Consider the following 16,629-nt stretch of genomic DNA (forward strand, 5'->3'; position numbering starts at 1 on the left):
ATGTACAGTTAGTGTAGCCTACTTGTTCTTTCGGTTCAGCATTACTTAAAACATTTTTCTCGTTGTTGATAAAAATGGGGTCGCATGCAAATTCTGATTTCATTTTCCCTTAAATTGGGGTCGCCTATAAAAAAGGTTGAAGACCACTGATGTAGATTAACATCTTAAGACAAGCATTATATAATTTCACATGTTACCTTTTTCTTGTTTTTTTTTTATTATTATTATTTTACGACAATCAGACGACAGTCCGAAAACTGAAAACTGTCCTTTGTCGTGTCACCATACGAGAAATAAACGTATTTTCAGATAAAAGGTAGTCGATAATAATAGTAAACAAAAGAGGAAAAGCGAACGAAAGAGGTTAAAATGTCAATAAATCGGCAGCAGAAATCAAAATCTATTACACGCATGCAGATATTTGTGAACGGCATGGAATAATGACAGTGTGTGGGCGTCTGTTAAATCAGGATGACCAAATAGCATGAAACGAATAATTGCACCAGGAGAAAGATTGGAAAGAAATGAAGCGTTAAACTTAGCGTTTTCTGTCAGAATATTCGAAACAGTAGAAAACAAAATTGTGCGATGACGAATCAATAGTGGACAATTGAGAAACAAATGTTGCGTGGTTTCTACGGCCTGACATGCACAAGGGCGAAAGTGCCTGGGATTGATATTGAGTGGGTTATGGTTAAGTCGAAGCATGCAATGAAGGGCAGTTGTCTTAGGACAAGAGCCATGCAGATGTAAGGTTCTGACTGGATACGTAAAGAAAAGTTTTTTAACTTTATTTTTAAAAACTGAAACAGATTTTATCAATCGGATTTCTTTTGGAAGTTCATTCCATAAGCGGATAGTTTTGGGAAAAAATGAGTTATATTTGGTATTTCTGCGGCACGCAATGGGATGTATTTTGAGGGGGTTACGCAAGTCATATTTAATTAAGTTTTTAACGTATTCAGGAATGCAGCTTTGTGAATATGAAGGTCCTATGCGATTTAGAACTTTGTGAAATTGAACGAGAGAGTGAACGTTGCGACGAACACGGAGGGGTGTCAATCCAAGGTCCTGTAATATTTTATCATACGAAGTGGTCCTCATACACCCTAAAATTAGTTTAGCCGATTGGTGTTGCACATTTTCTAGTGCTTCACAGTCAGAGAGGTTACAGTTATCGAATAAAATGTCGCCATATTCAAGCGTAGGAAGAACGCAAGACCTATAAAGGGTAAGGATGATATGCCGAGAGACTGTGTTAGATATTTTGCGCAATCGGTTAACTTTGATTTGTGCTTTGTGGCAAATGTAACGAATGTGGTCATGCCAAGAAAGTGTTGGTGTAAATATGAGGCCGAGATATGTATGTGCACGGGTTTCAGGCAAAGCTACACCTTTGAAAAATATTTGAGGAAGATTGGAACTTTTACAGAGCGATAGTACTTTAGATTTGGAGGGATTAAAGTTAATTGCCCAAGTGGAAGCCCATTTGTCGAGGTGGTTGAGATCTCACTGTAAAATTTTTTGAAGTTGATTTGGAGATTTATCCGAATAATAAAGGGCAGTGTCGTCAGCAAAAAGTGAAATGTTAGAGGTTAAGTTATTGGAGATGTCATTAACATAAATCAAAAAAAGCAATGGTCCTAAAATTGAACCTTGTGGGACTCCGGCATTTGTAGGTAGTAAGGTTGAAAGGTTGTTGTTCAGGCGAACTTGTTGTACACGACCAGTTAAGTACGATTTTAGTAGAGGAAGCAAATTGCCATTTATCCCAATTTGTTGTAATTTATGAAATAAACCGTGGTGCAAAACACGATCAAAAGCTTTGGAAATATCAAGAAAAACGATTCGACAATCAATGCCTTCGTCACGATCGGCGTAAATATTGTGGGTTGTGTGAAGCAGATTGGTGATGGTTGAATGATTTTTTCGAAATCCGGAATTGTTGGGTTCAGAAGTTTATTTGATTCCAAATAAGTAATCATGTGTTTGTGGAGAATTTTTTCAAAAACTTTTGATAGGGAGGGTAGGAGCGAAATTGGTCGATAATTTTTTACATCATGTTTTGGCCCGGATTTATGCAGTGGGATTATTGTAGCTGTTTTCCACTCTGATGGGAAGATACCCACTGATATAATATAATTAAATAAATAGCTTAATGGCGTTGCTAGGGATTCTGCACATTGTTTTAGAATTTGATTAGGAAGATTTAGCGGATCAGAAGATTTGCTAGGGTCAAGTTTACGTAATACGTGGTACACATCAAACGGGGTAATGTCAATGGAAGGTATGGATAGGTTAAGTTGGCAGGAAGAAGGAGGAAAAGACAGTGAAAGCAGATTTGAAGGGAGTGTGGAAATGGAGGCGAAATGTTCATTTAGGAGATTTGCTTTCTCGATGTCATTAACATAAGTTACTCCGTTGGAAACAAAGCTTGGCGTACTTTTGCTGTTATAGGAAACTTCGTTGGTATTCAGGATTTTACGTGTGAGTGACCAAAACCTCTTAGAAGAAGGTTGAGAAAGGCAGGCTTCGTTAACAATATGCGCATGGTATTTAGCTTTTGCGGTCTTAATTTTGCGTTGAATTTCGTTTCTAAGTTTGTTGTATTGTAATTTGTGATGCAATTCACCAGAATTTCTCCATCTGGTAAACCAGCGATGTCGCTTTCGAAACAGGTGTTTAATTTCGTGATTCATCCATGGCTTACATTTCGCTGTTAGCTTATAAGATCGGAGTGGAATATACGTTTTGCACGTCTGGTTAACAACATCAGTAATGTTGTTTAGGGCCATGTCCACAGAGGATGAGCTTGCAACCAAATCATCCCATGGATACGCGATTAAAATATTGTTTAGAGATTCAAAATCACTATTGGCGAAAATCCATTTGTAAAACACGTGTTTGGGGAGAGCGCCACGAGATACGTTAAGTATAACATAAATGGCACAGTGATCCAAATTTGCAAGTGGTGGTAGTACCCCAGATGACAATACGCACTCGGGTGTGTTTACTAAAATCCAGTGTAGAATGTTACTAAATCTGGTTGGTTGGTCTATTAGTTGCGTAAAACCGCGTTGAGTGACAGAAAAATACAATGCAGAATTGAAGATAGTTGCGTGGGGCTCATTAAAATCGCCTACTATAATAACGCATTTGGATGTCTGCTGTAACAAATCAATTGTAGAACATAGTTTTGCGGAAAAAAGATCTTTAGAGGTTTTGTTATAACTGGGAGGTTGGTATCCAACGCAAATTATTATTGGTCGACAATCGGGAACCATGGTAATTTTCAGCCACATCAACTCGCAATCGTCAGACTCGTGAGCATACAAGCGTACGCAGTGAATATCATTGCGTACATACGCCAACACCCCGCCACCGTGCCTATTTCTGTCCTTTCTAAAAGGAAACTGAAAACCGTCAATGATGAGGCGTTCATTAGAAACACTTGAATCTAGCCATGTTTCAGTCACGCAGACAATGTCGAAACCACGATTTAATGCTGTTATGAGCGAAAATGCTCCGAGCATTGATATGAAAAAGCGCTAGACCATCACCACATCGATCCATTTAAACAACATAAAAGACTAAAAATCGGTAAACTTCTCACCATTAACGAACAGACAGTAATCTGCTTCAATAATTTTCCATTTGATAGTTTTTCCCTGATTGTAGAATTTGTTTGCATGTCGAATTAATTCCTTTCTTTGAGCCTGCATAGAAGCAGGTAGATGCCTTGTTATGTTTGCATCGAAGGACCGAGCGCGACCAGAAAGAGAAAACAATTTTCTTTTGTCCGACATCTTGACAAACTTGATAACTATTGGGGCTGGTTTAGACAAATCTTTGTTTCCACTGATTGCTGACGTACGCCGCGGCAGGCGGTGAATATTGCTAAACTGTATTTTATCAAGTTCAGAGGAAGAATACTGCAGTTTTTCCGTTATGAACGTTCTTAAGACATGTTCAGTTTGGTCAGGTGACTCGAGAGATAGCAGTTGGGGTATGCCATGAAACAGCAGGTTAAATTCTTTTGAACGCATTTCGTCCATAACGCGCTTTTGATTCAATTCAGTCTTAGTTTCCTTCAGGTGAGTTTCAAGCGAAGCTACTTTGTCCTCGAGCTCGTCAATTCGATGGTGTGCAACCTCGAGGCTTGTTTCTGCTTCACCGACGCGTTCCCTCAGGTCGTTTTCAATTGATGTCAAGCGCTTGTCCATTGACTGCATGAGGTTGAAAACGTCTCGTAATGTTGGCTCACCTACTTCACTTGCTTTAGTATTAGACATTCTATGGCTGCCCCTGATAGTAATATTTTCCATTTTTGAGAAAGATATATTGATATGACCGCTACAGGAGATCTGACTTGTTATAACAGCTATAAACTCATCGAAGTAGCCAGTTAAAACAGAAATTTAAAGCAACAACAGCAGCTCCAAAAAACACGTCCGTCCAGCACGGTGACAACTGCAGAGATTTTTCTTGTTCTTGTAAGCAATGCAGGCAAAATCACTCTAGGCCAGTGGTTCCCAACCAGGGCCCATGGCCCCCCAGGGGGGCCACGAGCTGTGTTCCGGGGGGCCACGGGCGTAGCTTCACAATAAACACCCGCAAAAAAACATTTTCACTTTAATTTTATTCCCGAGTTTAATCGACTATTTCACATACTATTTGTTGATAGTGAGGTTTATCACGCTCGTTTACTCTATTAGACCTGTTTAAGACCAAAATAATACCGCATTCCAACACGAGATGGCTATCACTACATTTTAAGGGGGCCACGGTTCCTACATGGTTACTTGAAGGGGGCCACGAGGCCAAAAAGTTACTTTAAGGGGGCCACGGTCCACGAAAGGTTGGGAACCACTGCTCTAGGCCCTAAAACGCATGTGCAATACCGATGAAAAAAGTATTTTATTGAAGCTCTCAATAGGTTCCTTTAAAGTACCAATAGCAGACGCACTTTAACGTACCGTTATAAAGTTTGCAAAATGCTCGACACTGGACAGTAAGTTTTGGAAATGTTGTGTAAAAACTTTTTACGTATTTTCTACTAAGTCTGAACTGCAGTCTAATAAATCAGTTTGTGTATGAAATGCTGTTGCTAGTTGCTGTATCTTTCAGAAAGAGAAGGGTTAAAACTGGAGATTAAACTATGTCAAGTTACTATATATTTAATGAATAAAACATATAACACGTATTTATCGAAATAGCTGCATAGTTTATTGCATACTTGCATTACAAAATAATGTCGTTTCCAAATTACACCTGATTTGTGTGTATGTGCAATGGCAGTCCCCCCAAGATGGCTTAACTGTCCTCGCAAAGGAACTCTTGTTGCAGAGAAGTTTCTCCCATTTAAAACACCATTGGATGCAAAATATGATGCAGATGTACCAGAAGAATGCAGGTTGGTTTTGAACAACTTTTTTGTTTGCATTTTCCATAAGCCAGTCTGCAGAACATGGCAGTTCCAGACAAGATCTCAGGCGTGCAGGACCTACATGTCCCACGGGCGCGCATGCAAGACCAATTTCAGCAGGCGCAAAGCAAATAAAACAGGTCAAGACAGGCCAACTAAATGCCTTTGGTGCAAAATTTCCGTATGCAAACCCAAAAAATTGGCAAGCTAAAAAAATTTGTTTAAAAAAATTGCGCTTGCACCTGCCACATTCTGCAGACTGGTCCATAAGTAAATCCCCATTTTATAACCATATATGTTTGTTATCATTGGTGATACAGTTGAATCTGGTTAATCTCAGAAACCAATTAATTGCATAAACATTATTAATCCCAATTGCAGCCTTTTGTTAAGAGATCCATTTAATTGCATAATCCATTTAACAAAATCTTGGCTAACAGATTATGCAATTAACTGAAATCATCTGTACAAAGATGCTAAGATTTGCTCTAAATGATTTGGAGGAAATATTTCATCAAGTAATATATACAAATAAGACACTGTGAGAGGCATTGATGCAACTAATCCAATAATCTTGGTATTAAGTGCCGAATTTACACTATAAAATAATATATTTACTTGTGTGTTTTGATCATTAGGTTCAATCCAGAAATGCTGTTTATGTATTTGGCTGGATTAAAAGTGCAATTGTCACTGGTGATTGACCTCACCAACACTACAAGGTAAAACTTCTAGACCCTTTCAAATATGTAATGTATGTAAGTCAAAGCATACAATTTGAAAACTCCTTTTTTAGGTTCTATGACAAAAGAAAGTTTACCGACAAAGGTATCCTGCATCAGAAAATTTCATGCAGAGGGTAAGCACAGCTCTGATACATAGCATTTCAGTAACATAGCATTTATCAACAAATTTGGTTATCAGTATACCTAATCTGTAAAGTTTTTATGCAATTAACTGGAATATGTAATTATCAGGAATCAGTGCACATTAGTGGTGGGACGATACCAGGTTTGAAGCGAGTACCGTTACCGATACCGAGTACCACATGTATATACCTTCGATACAGAGTACGATTACCGAGTACTCTAGTACTATAAGTGTAGTGTTGTACTTAGTTGTATATCACTGGCTAATTTATGTGCCATGGTCGGGGTACAGGCGTGCACACACACATGCCGAAAAATGTAATCTTCACGTGATAGCGAAAAACATATATGTAAACTGGCGGAACTTTTTTCCAATTTTGTGCTGTCCGAAACAAATATTGGCATAAAGTTGCCCGTATTCTTATGGTGCAAATCGGCCTTCGGTACTCGCACGTTGGTATCGAAAACTGAGACAAAATATTTTGATACCAAGTACGAGTATTGATACCACTGAAATCGTTCGATAACGAGTACCGGGTACTTGTCCCATCACTAGTGCACATACTTAATAAGTAACAACTATATACTTATCATTTATTGTCTTGATGCATTTTAAGTGTACATATTGTTTGAGATTTGTAAAGCCTTCATTGTTGAACACATTTTACGAATAAATGGGAATAAATGGGATCATTTATATTGAGTTAAGTGTAAAAAAACTAATTTCTTGTTTTATTGAAATCACCATAATCTTGTTGTACACAGACACGGAGAATGTCCAGATGAACACTCAACAAAATTGTTTGTTGATTTGTGTGATCGCATCATAAGAAAACATCCTTTGTCGATTATTGGCATTCACTGCACTCATGGTTATAACAGGACTGGTTTTCTTGTGTGTGCATATCTTGTTGAAAAGCTTGATTGGAGGTAAGTTTTTGAATGAAACAAACCTTGAATACAACCACATTATTTTATTAGATTGCTCCTAAAATAAAATAAAAATCAATTTAAAAGTGAGACCATTTTACTGTATACAGTAAATACGTGTGTGCATATACATTTGGTATATCTTGGCATAATGCACACAAAACAAAAAGGTGTGACAATAAGCATAAATAGCAGTGTTGTAATAAAATCACTTGACCAAGTGGCTCCAAATCTTTTTGCAAACAACCTAACTGTTTGTAAAATTGAACTTTTGAAAGTAAAAAATCAGAGGTTTCCACAAACATTAGGAATTTAGAAAAAAATTACAACAAAATTGAAACTGCAACACTTAAAGCAGCAATAAGTGATTTTAATTCGTATTATGAGTTCCATAGCATTTCTTTCATTCCTGGCTTGCTGATACTAATAGTACACATTTCCATAGTGTTGAAGCAGCTTTTTCTGCTTTTGCCCAAGCCCGCCCACCTGGAATTATCAAGGGACATTACATCGAGGAGTTATTTGCACGATATGGTGTGCGTGAAGATGCACCACCTGCTCCACCATTACCCACTTGGCACACAGAATCTGATGATTCAACAGGTAACTACTGATACTTACGTTTACTTTCAACTGCAAGTTTACAAATGTGATCTAAGTTTGGGTTGATACTTTCTACTTATTTGCACTACGGAATCTGAAAATAGTCACTTCATATGCATACTGATAATAATCTATCCTTGTGTGTTGGGACCCATTCTTTTTTGCTTGCAGAAACAATCAAGTTAGTAGGTCATATTATGGTTAATATGCTATAGCAGTGGTTCCCAACCGGGGACGAATTCCTCCCTAGGGAGGAATTTTATGAGTTCAGGGAAGGAATTTCAAAAAAACTGTAAAAAAAAATTTGCATTACAAATGTTTCAGAATGTTTTTGTATATACATTGATGTCCATTATAATTTGTATGCAGTTCACATTTGGAACCGGTTGTAAAGGATTCAGAAATAGACACCCCTAATTATAAGGCCTACTTGTATATACGGCCGCATGCTACGTTTCATGCGCTTAAATTATTCGATTATTGTAGTAACAAAGTCCATTGTTTTAGCATTTTGTTTCTTGACAGTCTGGCTGTTGCATAGTTCCTTAACAACTGAACAGTTTACAGTTAGTAAACAGTATATGTAATGAAACTAGATTCTTAGTTACGTATCATTGTCTTGTGTAGATTTTAGCTGTAGCCTAAGTGCACTGTCACAAACTGCTACTTTCAGAGCGCAAACAAGAGCAAATTTCGCATTGAGTTGTAATGTGAAATAAATTGCTGTAATTTTTTATGTTGTATTTTTTCGTCTTATGGGGAGGAATGAATAGTTCGAAAATGGGCGAAGGGAGGAATGTAACAAAAAAGGTTGGGAACCACTGTGCTATAGTAAATCAGTAAATAGGATAAAGAATATATAAATTGACAACATACAAGAAGGCTACCTTTCGAGTTAAAGAAAGACTGTCAATTGCATTTATGTGTAAATATTATGACTGTTTACTGTCTGGTCTATGTTACATCCTTTTGTTACATCGTTAAGTGAACATATCGTAATACTGTAACAATACTTGTAACACTAAACCATGTTGTCACCTTAACAGGTGTTGACGACGATGGAAACCAAATATCCCAACAACCTCATGAAGTCCAAGTTAATGTAAGTTTGAATAAGAAATGGTTTGTACTTCTGTGCATACTTGTATGACATGTTACAAGGTCAACAAATCAATTTTGAATATGGTATGCTAAGTGGTGGAATTCAAATTTTTTGTCAGCTGATACAATCACAAAAGTCATATTTTTCAGCTGGTTATGTTACAAAAAGTCCATTGCTAGTAACCAGTAATGCTATCCGGTTCGCTGATCTCATAAAATTTGTGAGGCAGTTGTTTAGAACCGGTGCGAACCAGCTAGATATACTATATTAACTAAAAACTGTCAAAACCTTGTAGGTAGAAAGTGTATACTTAAAGTCATCTTCCATACACTGCCAAGTAGTGATGTGTTGCCCAACTTAAATGAAACCCTCTTATATATACTTGGATTGTACAAAAAAGGGCATGAAACCATTTGCAGAATGTTGTGTAACCTGACATAGTTGTTTATAACCTCTGAAGCTTGGTTTTGAATAATTTTGCTATAGGTGAAAAGAAAGCAGTTTCTAGAGGGCCTCGATATCCCAGGAGTGGAACAGGTTTCTACTCAGCCCACACTCAGACAAGTGCAGCAACTTGTTCAGAACATGTGTGGATGGAGAAAGTATGTTGTTTTATTTCATATTTCAGTTACGATTTTCGACTAAAGATTGGCTACAGCAGTGGTTTCCCAACCTTTTTTATAAGAACTCCTCCCCTAACAATTAGAACATTTCCATTTCTCCATAATATACTACATGGTAGATGGTAAACCATACAAAGATCATTTAAATTTGTTGCTTTTAATAATTTTACAGACCTGTATATTTGAAAGCTAAAGTGTCTTATTTACAAACCACATGAAAAAAATAACGCAAATTCTTTCCCCCAATTTTTAAAATTACTCCCCAGTTTGGAACCACTGAGAATTTCAACAAAGACACAATATTTTTTAGTTTAACTTATCTTTGCAGGAAAGGGTTTCCTGGAGCACAACCTGTTTCCATGACGATGACCAATCTTCAATTTGTGGCAGAGAAATCATACATGGTGAGCTGGAAAGCAGATGGAGCAAGATATCTGATGCTGATCAATGGAAAGGATCAGGTGTACATGCTGGACAGAGACAATGCGGTCTTTAAAGTAAGTTGAATCTTTTTGCTAAGATTTGAGCCAGTGGAACCTTTCAAATCATGCTTCATATACGTATTTGTGGGTCCTAGACTGCAGGATTTTAATTTCACTGTGTTGGAGCTGGTGGAAATGCGGACTTAAAACATGTTCCACTAGAGATTTTATGATATTTAAGGTGTAACATACTGGATATGAAAAAACACACTATAATTGTGTCAGATAATTAACATTTACTCTGAACAGCAGCCTGTAGGGGATTTTCGCTCACTGTGCTGTAATAATATCCTTGTTTTGCAAAGTGCAGCTACAATTTCTTGCTGGTATGCATGACCACACTAATATTCCATTCAAAGCTTTTTTGTTACCCAAAGTAGAGTTGCAAATTTGCAAAAAAGCGTCTTAGCTAGCAAGTTTGCTATAAACAAAAATTCGTTCGTTTGTGTGCTGTAGATTTCAAATCTTGAATTTCCAAAACGCAAAAACCTGAACGACGCAGTTACAGAAACGCTGGTTGATGGTGAAATGATCATTGACCAAGTAAATGGAGAAAAAGTTCCAAGATATCTCATCTACGACATCATCAAGTTTGTGGTAAAATATTTAAACCTTCCACAATAATGCAGTTATGTTGTGACACTGTTTGCAAGAGGAATAATTCGTTCCTTTGTTGGACGAATTGTTTTTTTTGCTCTTTCTTGAACGATGCATTAATCTGATTGCACATATGTATGAAAAACATTGTCTTTGTGCAGTCCATCTATAATTATGATGATACCCGATAATTTTATAGTCTCGCGAAAATCTTCTACGCACTTATATGATTTCGACACGGGGGAAAAATATTTTTACGTTTCGTGAAGTGATACCGGACTCAGAAACCCTTTCACGGACTCATATGATTCCGTGGACCGTGGGTGAAAAAGTACATTTATGTGTCGTGAGGTGATAGCGGACTCACTAAAACCGTTCACGAACTTGTCCGTGGCTTCGATGTCACATTTTTTTCGTGAGGTACTAACGAACTCACGAAGCCCTTTCACGGACTCGTGTGATTCCGTGGAGTCGGGGTTAAGAACCATAGCTCTTAGTTTAATGTTCCACAAGTTTGGGAAATGTTTATTTCCAAGTTAAAATCAGTTGACAATCTTATAAGAACAAAATTCTTTGCGAAAAAAGCGTGTATGTCCATAAGGAGCAACAAAAGGGATTAAAATTAGAAAAAGCCAATAAACTGCTTCATTTTTCACAGGGCCAACCGGTCGGGGATTGCCACTTTCAGCGTCGACTTGAATGCATCGACAAGGAAATAATCGGACCTAGACACGAGAAAATGAAACAAGGCATGCTAGATAAGAGGAGGGAAGCGTTCAGTATCCGGAAGAAGGAATTCTGGGATATTTATACGTCACGGGAATTATTGGATGGCAAGTAGGTATGGTGTGAGATTATGGTAAGGTTAAATCTGCCTGTTAGTGTTTGGCCTGGACTTGGGTTTTCAAATCCTTTTTACTTCAACACTACTGTCAGATCGTATTTTTATTAAGTAGATTTCGCCTGCAAACCCAATCTGATGTGCTTTTATAAAGCCGTTCAGAAATTGTGGCCCAAACCCGAAAGTACAAGCCCAAAACCCCACCCGAACCAGTTTTAAAATATCAAAAAAGCCCGTATTAGGCCCGAAAGTTGGTAAAATGGCGGCACAAATGATGCCAAGTATAAAGTCAGGCAAGTCCGTTTTTTACTCAAAATCGAAATTAACCCGAAGAACCCTGTCCGACTTACAACTTTGCCCCGCAGATTAATTTTTCTGGTTCAATTTGCACTGTTACATTTTTGCTAAACTTACTTTTTGTGTCAAAATCGTTTTCTTTGAATAACTTCATTTTCTGAAGTTTCACTGTATTCTATGCAACAGATTTCAAAGCATGGTGTCACATGAAGTCGACGGTCTGATCTTTCAACCTGCGTCAGCCCATCCTATTGATGTTAGTACAATTTAACATTGGTTTATCTTATGTTAGCTTTTTCTAAGAACGAAACGTTGCATAAATACAATATCAACCTGTTGTTTAAGGTTTTGTTATGCTAATGCTTTTCGAACCGTTTTTGCAGCTACCCAAATATTAGGCGTAAATTAATAACAAAGCGATGGCAAACCATTTAAAAAAAACCTTTTTGGGGTTGTGTTAAATGAAATGGGGATACAGGGGTTAAGATGTAGTACCTCAAATAGATATTAGTTCCCTAAATGAACATATTTATACTGGGACCAGCCCGGAAGCGCCGATGCAGACCTGCAATGACGGCATACATATCGATAAATCAGAGTACGCCAGACCCATTTAAGGCGTTATACCGAATCAGCTGGGAATCCCACCTCACGCTAGATTTTTCTAGCCTGTTTGCCATATATAGGAATGCTTGGGAGACCAGCTGATTCGGTACAACGCCTGTAAAAGGCCTGGCGTACTATGATTTAGTTTTATAAATGGTATAAATAGCACTTTTGTACTATTTCAAAAGTTTCAGCAAATCTAGCTCTGTAGTTTGGTTACAGTCCTGTACACTTATGTACCTCGCTCATGAAAAACACAGGCAATTTGTCCCTACATTGCCAAAAATAGATATTTCGCCTTATCAACATGATCAGTATTATAGTAAGCAAGGAAAAGTTCTATCGATAATTGGAGTGATGTATATAAGACGAATGACCATTTTTTATGAATTCTAGGTTCATTACAGTTTTCATACACGAAGCACCAATTTGCGTTATTCTCCTTTTAAGTTAAAGGTACTAGGGATGTGCCAAAACTGCAAATGTTCTGTTTGGTCGAGCACTGAGCATCTCACTTTAATGCTCGGTACTCGGCCGAGCACGCTCGGTGCATTATGACGTCACAAAAAATCCCCTTTCTGCGTTTTTGCTCTACAAGGTCTCGTACGTCACCGGCGGTGTTTTATTGAGCTGTACATGCCCATAAAGAACGCGTTTTCCACCATCTAATACATTAGAAAAAGCATTCGTTTTTTTTCTTCTTGGATACCCTTTACAACAGTAGTTACGTATGTTATAGCAGGGCATGAATATGCAAATTTAACGCTCGGGTCAGTTTGTGCAACTGCTCGGCCGAGCACCGAGCTTCAAAAACAGCGATGCTCGGTACCGAGTACTCGGATTCAGGTTCGGCTCGGCCCATCCCTAAAAGGTACCAGTATTTTATAGTAATGTTGCATTATGTTTAGACATACAAACCGGGTAGAAATGATGAAATCTTGAAATGGAAACCGGCATCACATAACAGCGTCGATTTTCGTTTAAAACTTCAGTCAGAAAGGGGAGTTGGATTGGTGCCAACTACTGTGGGATATCTTTATGTGGGACAACTCGATACGCCTTTTGCACAAATGAAAGTAAGCCAAGAATTTTTATGGACATGCACCAATAATGTTACACTCTAATTTAAATGCATGTTAATTTTCGATATGTACTGCATTATAATTATGTACAGTAAACCTCGTTAAACCGGATTCAGTTAATCCGGATATTCGCCTAATTCGGACAAAACTTGAGGTACAAATGATTTGTAATGTTGTAAGACTTTAACTAATCGACATCAGTCAATTAACCTAAGGTTTTAATTTGTTGTTTATTTTTTTGTAGGTTACTAAGGAATTGAAGGAATACAACAATAAAATAATCGAGTGCACATTTGACAAAGGATCGTGGAAGTTTATGAGGGAACGAACGGATAAAAGCTTTCCAAATTCCTACACAACGGCAGTGGGTACGAAATATTGTTTCCATGTAATTGTGCTTATAAGGCCTACACAAGGAGTTCTTTAGTAACCTGTGGGCTATTCATTAAAGGCTGTGCGACCTGCGGAGGCTTTCGAATTTAAATAAAGTCTGACCCGCCTAACTATTTGGTGCAGCGCTAGCGAGCGAATCCAATTTGTTTTTTGATTCTGAACAGATCAGTGCGTCCGACTCATTTTGTAATACTTAACGTGCAGCTGGAATCACTTGTTAATTTTACTAGTAGCTGAGAACGCCATATATGCATGATTGATATACAACAAAATTTAGTTAATAGTGATATATAAGAATGCGTCTCATCGTCTATTGTACCAAGCCCTTTAGTGATAAAGGCCTAATTTTAAAAAGTTTTAAAAATAAACTGGTTATGAACAGTTTTTGAAAACACTCGTTAAAAATTGATTTTTTTGCTTTACAAGTGGACGTTGGTGGAACCAGTCAAGTGGGCATCTAATCTAACCAACCGTGTTAATTCAAATACCGACATTAAAAATTGTCAAAAAAGATTGAACTAACGTATGCAAACTTTTTCAGCTGTTTGTGAGAGCATTAAACACCCGGTTACCAAAGAAATACTTCTACGTGTGATTGACCAGAAAGCGCGTGCTTCAAAATCACAGCAATCAGGTAAAGCATAGTTTTGTTACGACCACATTCTTGAAAATGGCTATTTCCATAACTGCTCAAAATGTGTTTTAAATGTTGGGCCATTTGGGTGTGAACTACAGTTAACCTCGGTTTATCCAGACCCGTTTGGCTCACAAAATTTGTCCGAATTAAGTGAAGATCCGGATTACCCGATATCGATTAGTTAAAGTTTTACCACATTACAAATCATTTGTACCTCGAGTTTTGTCCGAATCAGGCGAAGATCCGGATTAACCGAATCCGGTTTAACCGGTTTTCAAAACACAAACATTCTTGTAAAAGACGATCAAATCTGTCGTTTTTAAACCTGGAATATAGGTCGTGCTCAAAATTGTAATTTGATGAAGGTTTGTACTTTTTAAAATGGTTTTCTGTTTAGGTCACCATTTCCCAGCCAATCCATCCTCCGCCCCGCCGCGAAAGCGACAAAGAAACGGGGAATTTCTGATGCCCCCTCCTGTTACGACCCCACCGAAAAAGCACTGACCCTTGGGGGAGTCCCCATACACCCTCTTTTTACCTGCCAGCTCGCCCCACAATAAACTCATCGCAAAGTGATCTTACATACTATACACCTTTCAAACAGCTGTGCTACACATCTCCAGCGCTGTCCTTGACATTTTTGTACAAACGTAGCATGGCGACACTGCAGGTCAATCCCAGAGTTTAGGGAATTAACTCCAAACAGTCAATTTGGAGCTTTGTGTCAAACAACGTACGTCCAAGGAGTAAAGAACAAGCTGTAAAAATAATAGAAATGTAAACAAGCATGATATTGCCACTAAGAAAATCAGTGGTTTTCGAAACTACCTTTTTCAGTTCAAAGTGTTTAAAAAGGCAACACTGACGGATTTGACTAAAGTCGACGTCAGGCGTCTGCAGACCTTTTCGTGCTTCGGACCGACAGATACCTGAAATTATTAGGGTACAGACGCCTAAAACTCTATAAAACGTATTAAGAAGTTTTGCTTTCTCGGATCTACCGGAATCCCACGTAGGTACACAAACCCTTTGGCCCTAAATCAGGGGTGGGCAAACTGCGGCCCTTCATTAAAGGTTGTGCGGCCCGCAGAGATGCTTGGATTTCAAAAGTAGCCTACTGGCAAACGAGTCCAATTATTACATATATTTGCGCTGATTAATGCGCCTGGTGCTAGTTTTCTGCAATCTGTCAAAATGTGGCTAGAATCAAATACGAATTATACTTGTAGTTAAGCATATTTGGTAAGAAACAAAGCAAAATCACTTTGTGTTATGCACATGTGCGGCCCGCGATGCAATTATGACATTTCTAATTGACCCTACAGTAACAAAGGTTGCCCACCTCTGCCCTAAATATTATATCTAATGTTATCTAAATTTACTACAACAACACGTCATTCATCATTGAGGTAGATTTTTGTGTGATACATTTGGACTCGTTCACTGCAAAGCGGTGCTTACAACTTGTGATGGTAGAAATTAACTCTAGCTATATGTGGTTTCCATTTCCAGTCAAAACGTGCTTTCTGTCTATTGTATGATCGTTGTTGTACAAATTTGTAATGTCGCACTGTACCCGGTTTTCATACGACAACATGGATTTATGGAGCAACACCCACCCACCTTCTTTCTACTCACTTATTGCTTTAATTGAGTTTTCAAGAACCTTGTAACTCCCCTTAAGTCAGTAGTACTCAGCTGGTGGTCCATGATGTCTTTCTCGGTGGTCCGCAGTACGTCCACTAAAATTTGGTGATAAACTGAAGATGATTGTATATTATACATTGAAGAAGAGTCAAAATTGTTAATAATTTTGGCATACTTCTTGAAAATCGGTTTTAAAGAAGTATGTTTCAAATCAAAATGCTGGTTTAAAATTGGAATGGTCCACAATATTATTTTTACAGCGATCGTGGTCCATGGCCTGAAACGAGTTGAGAACCACTGCCTTAAGGACTTATGATGAGCAAATGCGCATTCTATTCACCGAGTATAACAAACCAGAAATTGGTGTGAAGGTTACGGAAATTGATTTTGGTCTGGTAAAAACGGTTTGTGAACTGGGTTAAATTTCCATCTTCTACCTTCAGAATTCATAGCTCAAAGATTTACCAGTTTTGTTTTGTGGACCACATAAACAAG

The 16,629-nt window shown here is 38.0% G+C and overlaps 2 protein-coding genes across 2 annotated transcripts; one reads left to right on the forward strand and one right to left on the reverse strand.

The window, feature by feature from the left end:
- Window positions 1-319: 319 nt before the first annotated feature.
- Window positions 320-4,563, reverse strand: LOC145233206 (uncharacterized). Its single transcript, XM_080097883.1, has one exon. The coding sequence runs from the start codon at window positions 4,323-4,325 to the stop codon at window positions 3,591-3,593; it is 735 nt and encodes a 244-aa protein (XP_079954009.1). The 5' UTR covers window positions 4,326-4,563; the 3' UTR covers window positions 320-3,590.
- Window positions 4,564-5,196: 633 nt separating this feature from the next.
- On the forward strand, window positions 5,197-16,402 carry LOC145231928 (mRNA-capping enzyme-like). The gene is made up of 15 exons (XM_080096390.1): window positions 5,197-5,413; window positions 6,064-6,147; window positions 6,222-6,284; window positions 7,060-7,224; window positions 7,670-7,827; window positions 8,874-8,929; window positions 9,416-9,531; window positions 9,881-10,049; window positions 10,491-10,631; window positions 11,290-11,468; window positions 11,956-12,025; window positions 13,284-13,451; window positions 13,702-13,825; window positions 14,392-14,484; window positions 14,885-16,402. Exons 1-15 carry the CDS (start codon window positions 5,292-5,294, stop codon window positions 14,989-14,991), a joined length of 1,815 nt encoding a protein of 604 aa, XP_079952516.1. The 5' UTR covers window positions 5,197-5,291; the 3' UTR covers window positions 14,992-16,402.
- The last annotated feature ends 227 nt before the right edge of the window (window positions 16,403-16,629 follow it).

The sequence above is a fragment of the Phallusia mammillata genome, chromosome 6, assembly GCF_965637545.1.
Source record: "Phallusia mammillata chromosome 6, kaPhaMamm4.hap1.1, whole genome shotgun sequence".
Lineage (NCBI taxonomy): Eukaryota > Metazoa > Chordata > Ascidiacea > Phlebobranchia > Ascidiidae > Phallusia > Phallusia mammillata.

Bases quoted from the DNA above. Each gene is read 5' to 3' on its own strand.
- LOC145233206 (XM_080097883.1), bottom strand. From the start codon at position 4,325: ATGGAAAATATTACTATCAGGGGCAGCCATAGAATGTCTAATACTAAA.
- LOC145231928 (XM_080096390.1), top strand. From the start codon at position 5,292: ATGGCAGTCCCCCCAAGATGGCTTAACTGTCCTCGCAAAGGAACTCTT. The intron at 9,532-9,880 runs GTATGTTGTTTT...TTATCTTTGCAG, and splicing joins AACATGTGTGGATGGAGAAA to GAAAGGGTTTCCTGGAGCAC. The intron at 14,485-14,884 runs GTAAAGCATAGT...TTTTCTGTTTAG, and splicing joins TTCAAAATCACAGCAATCAG to GTCACCATTTCCCAGCCAAT.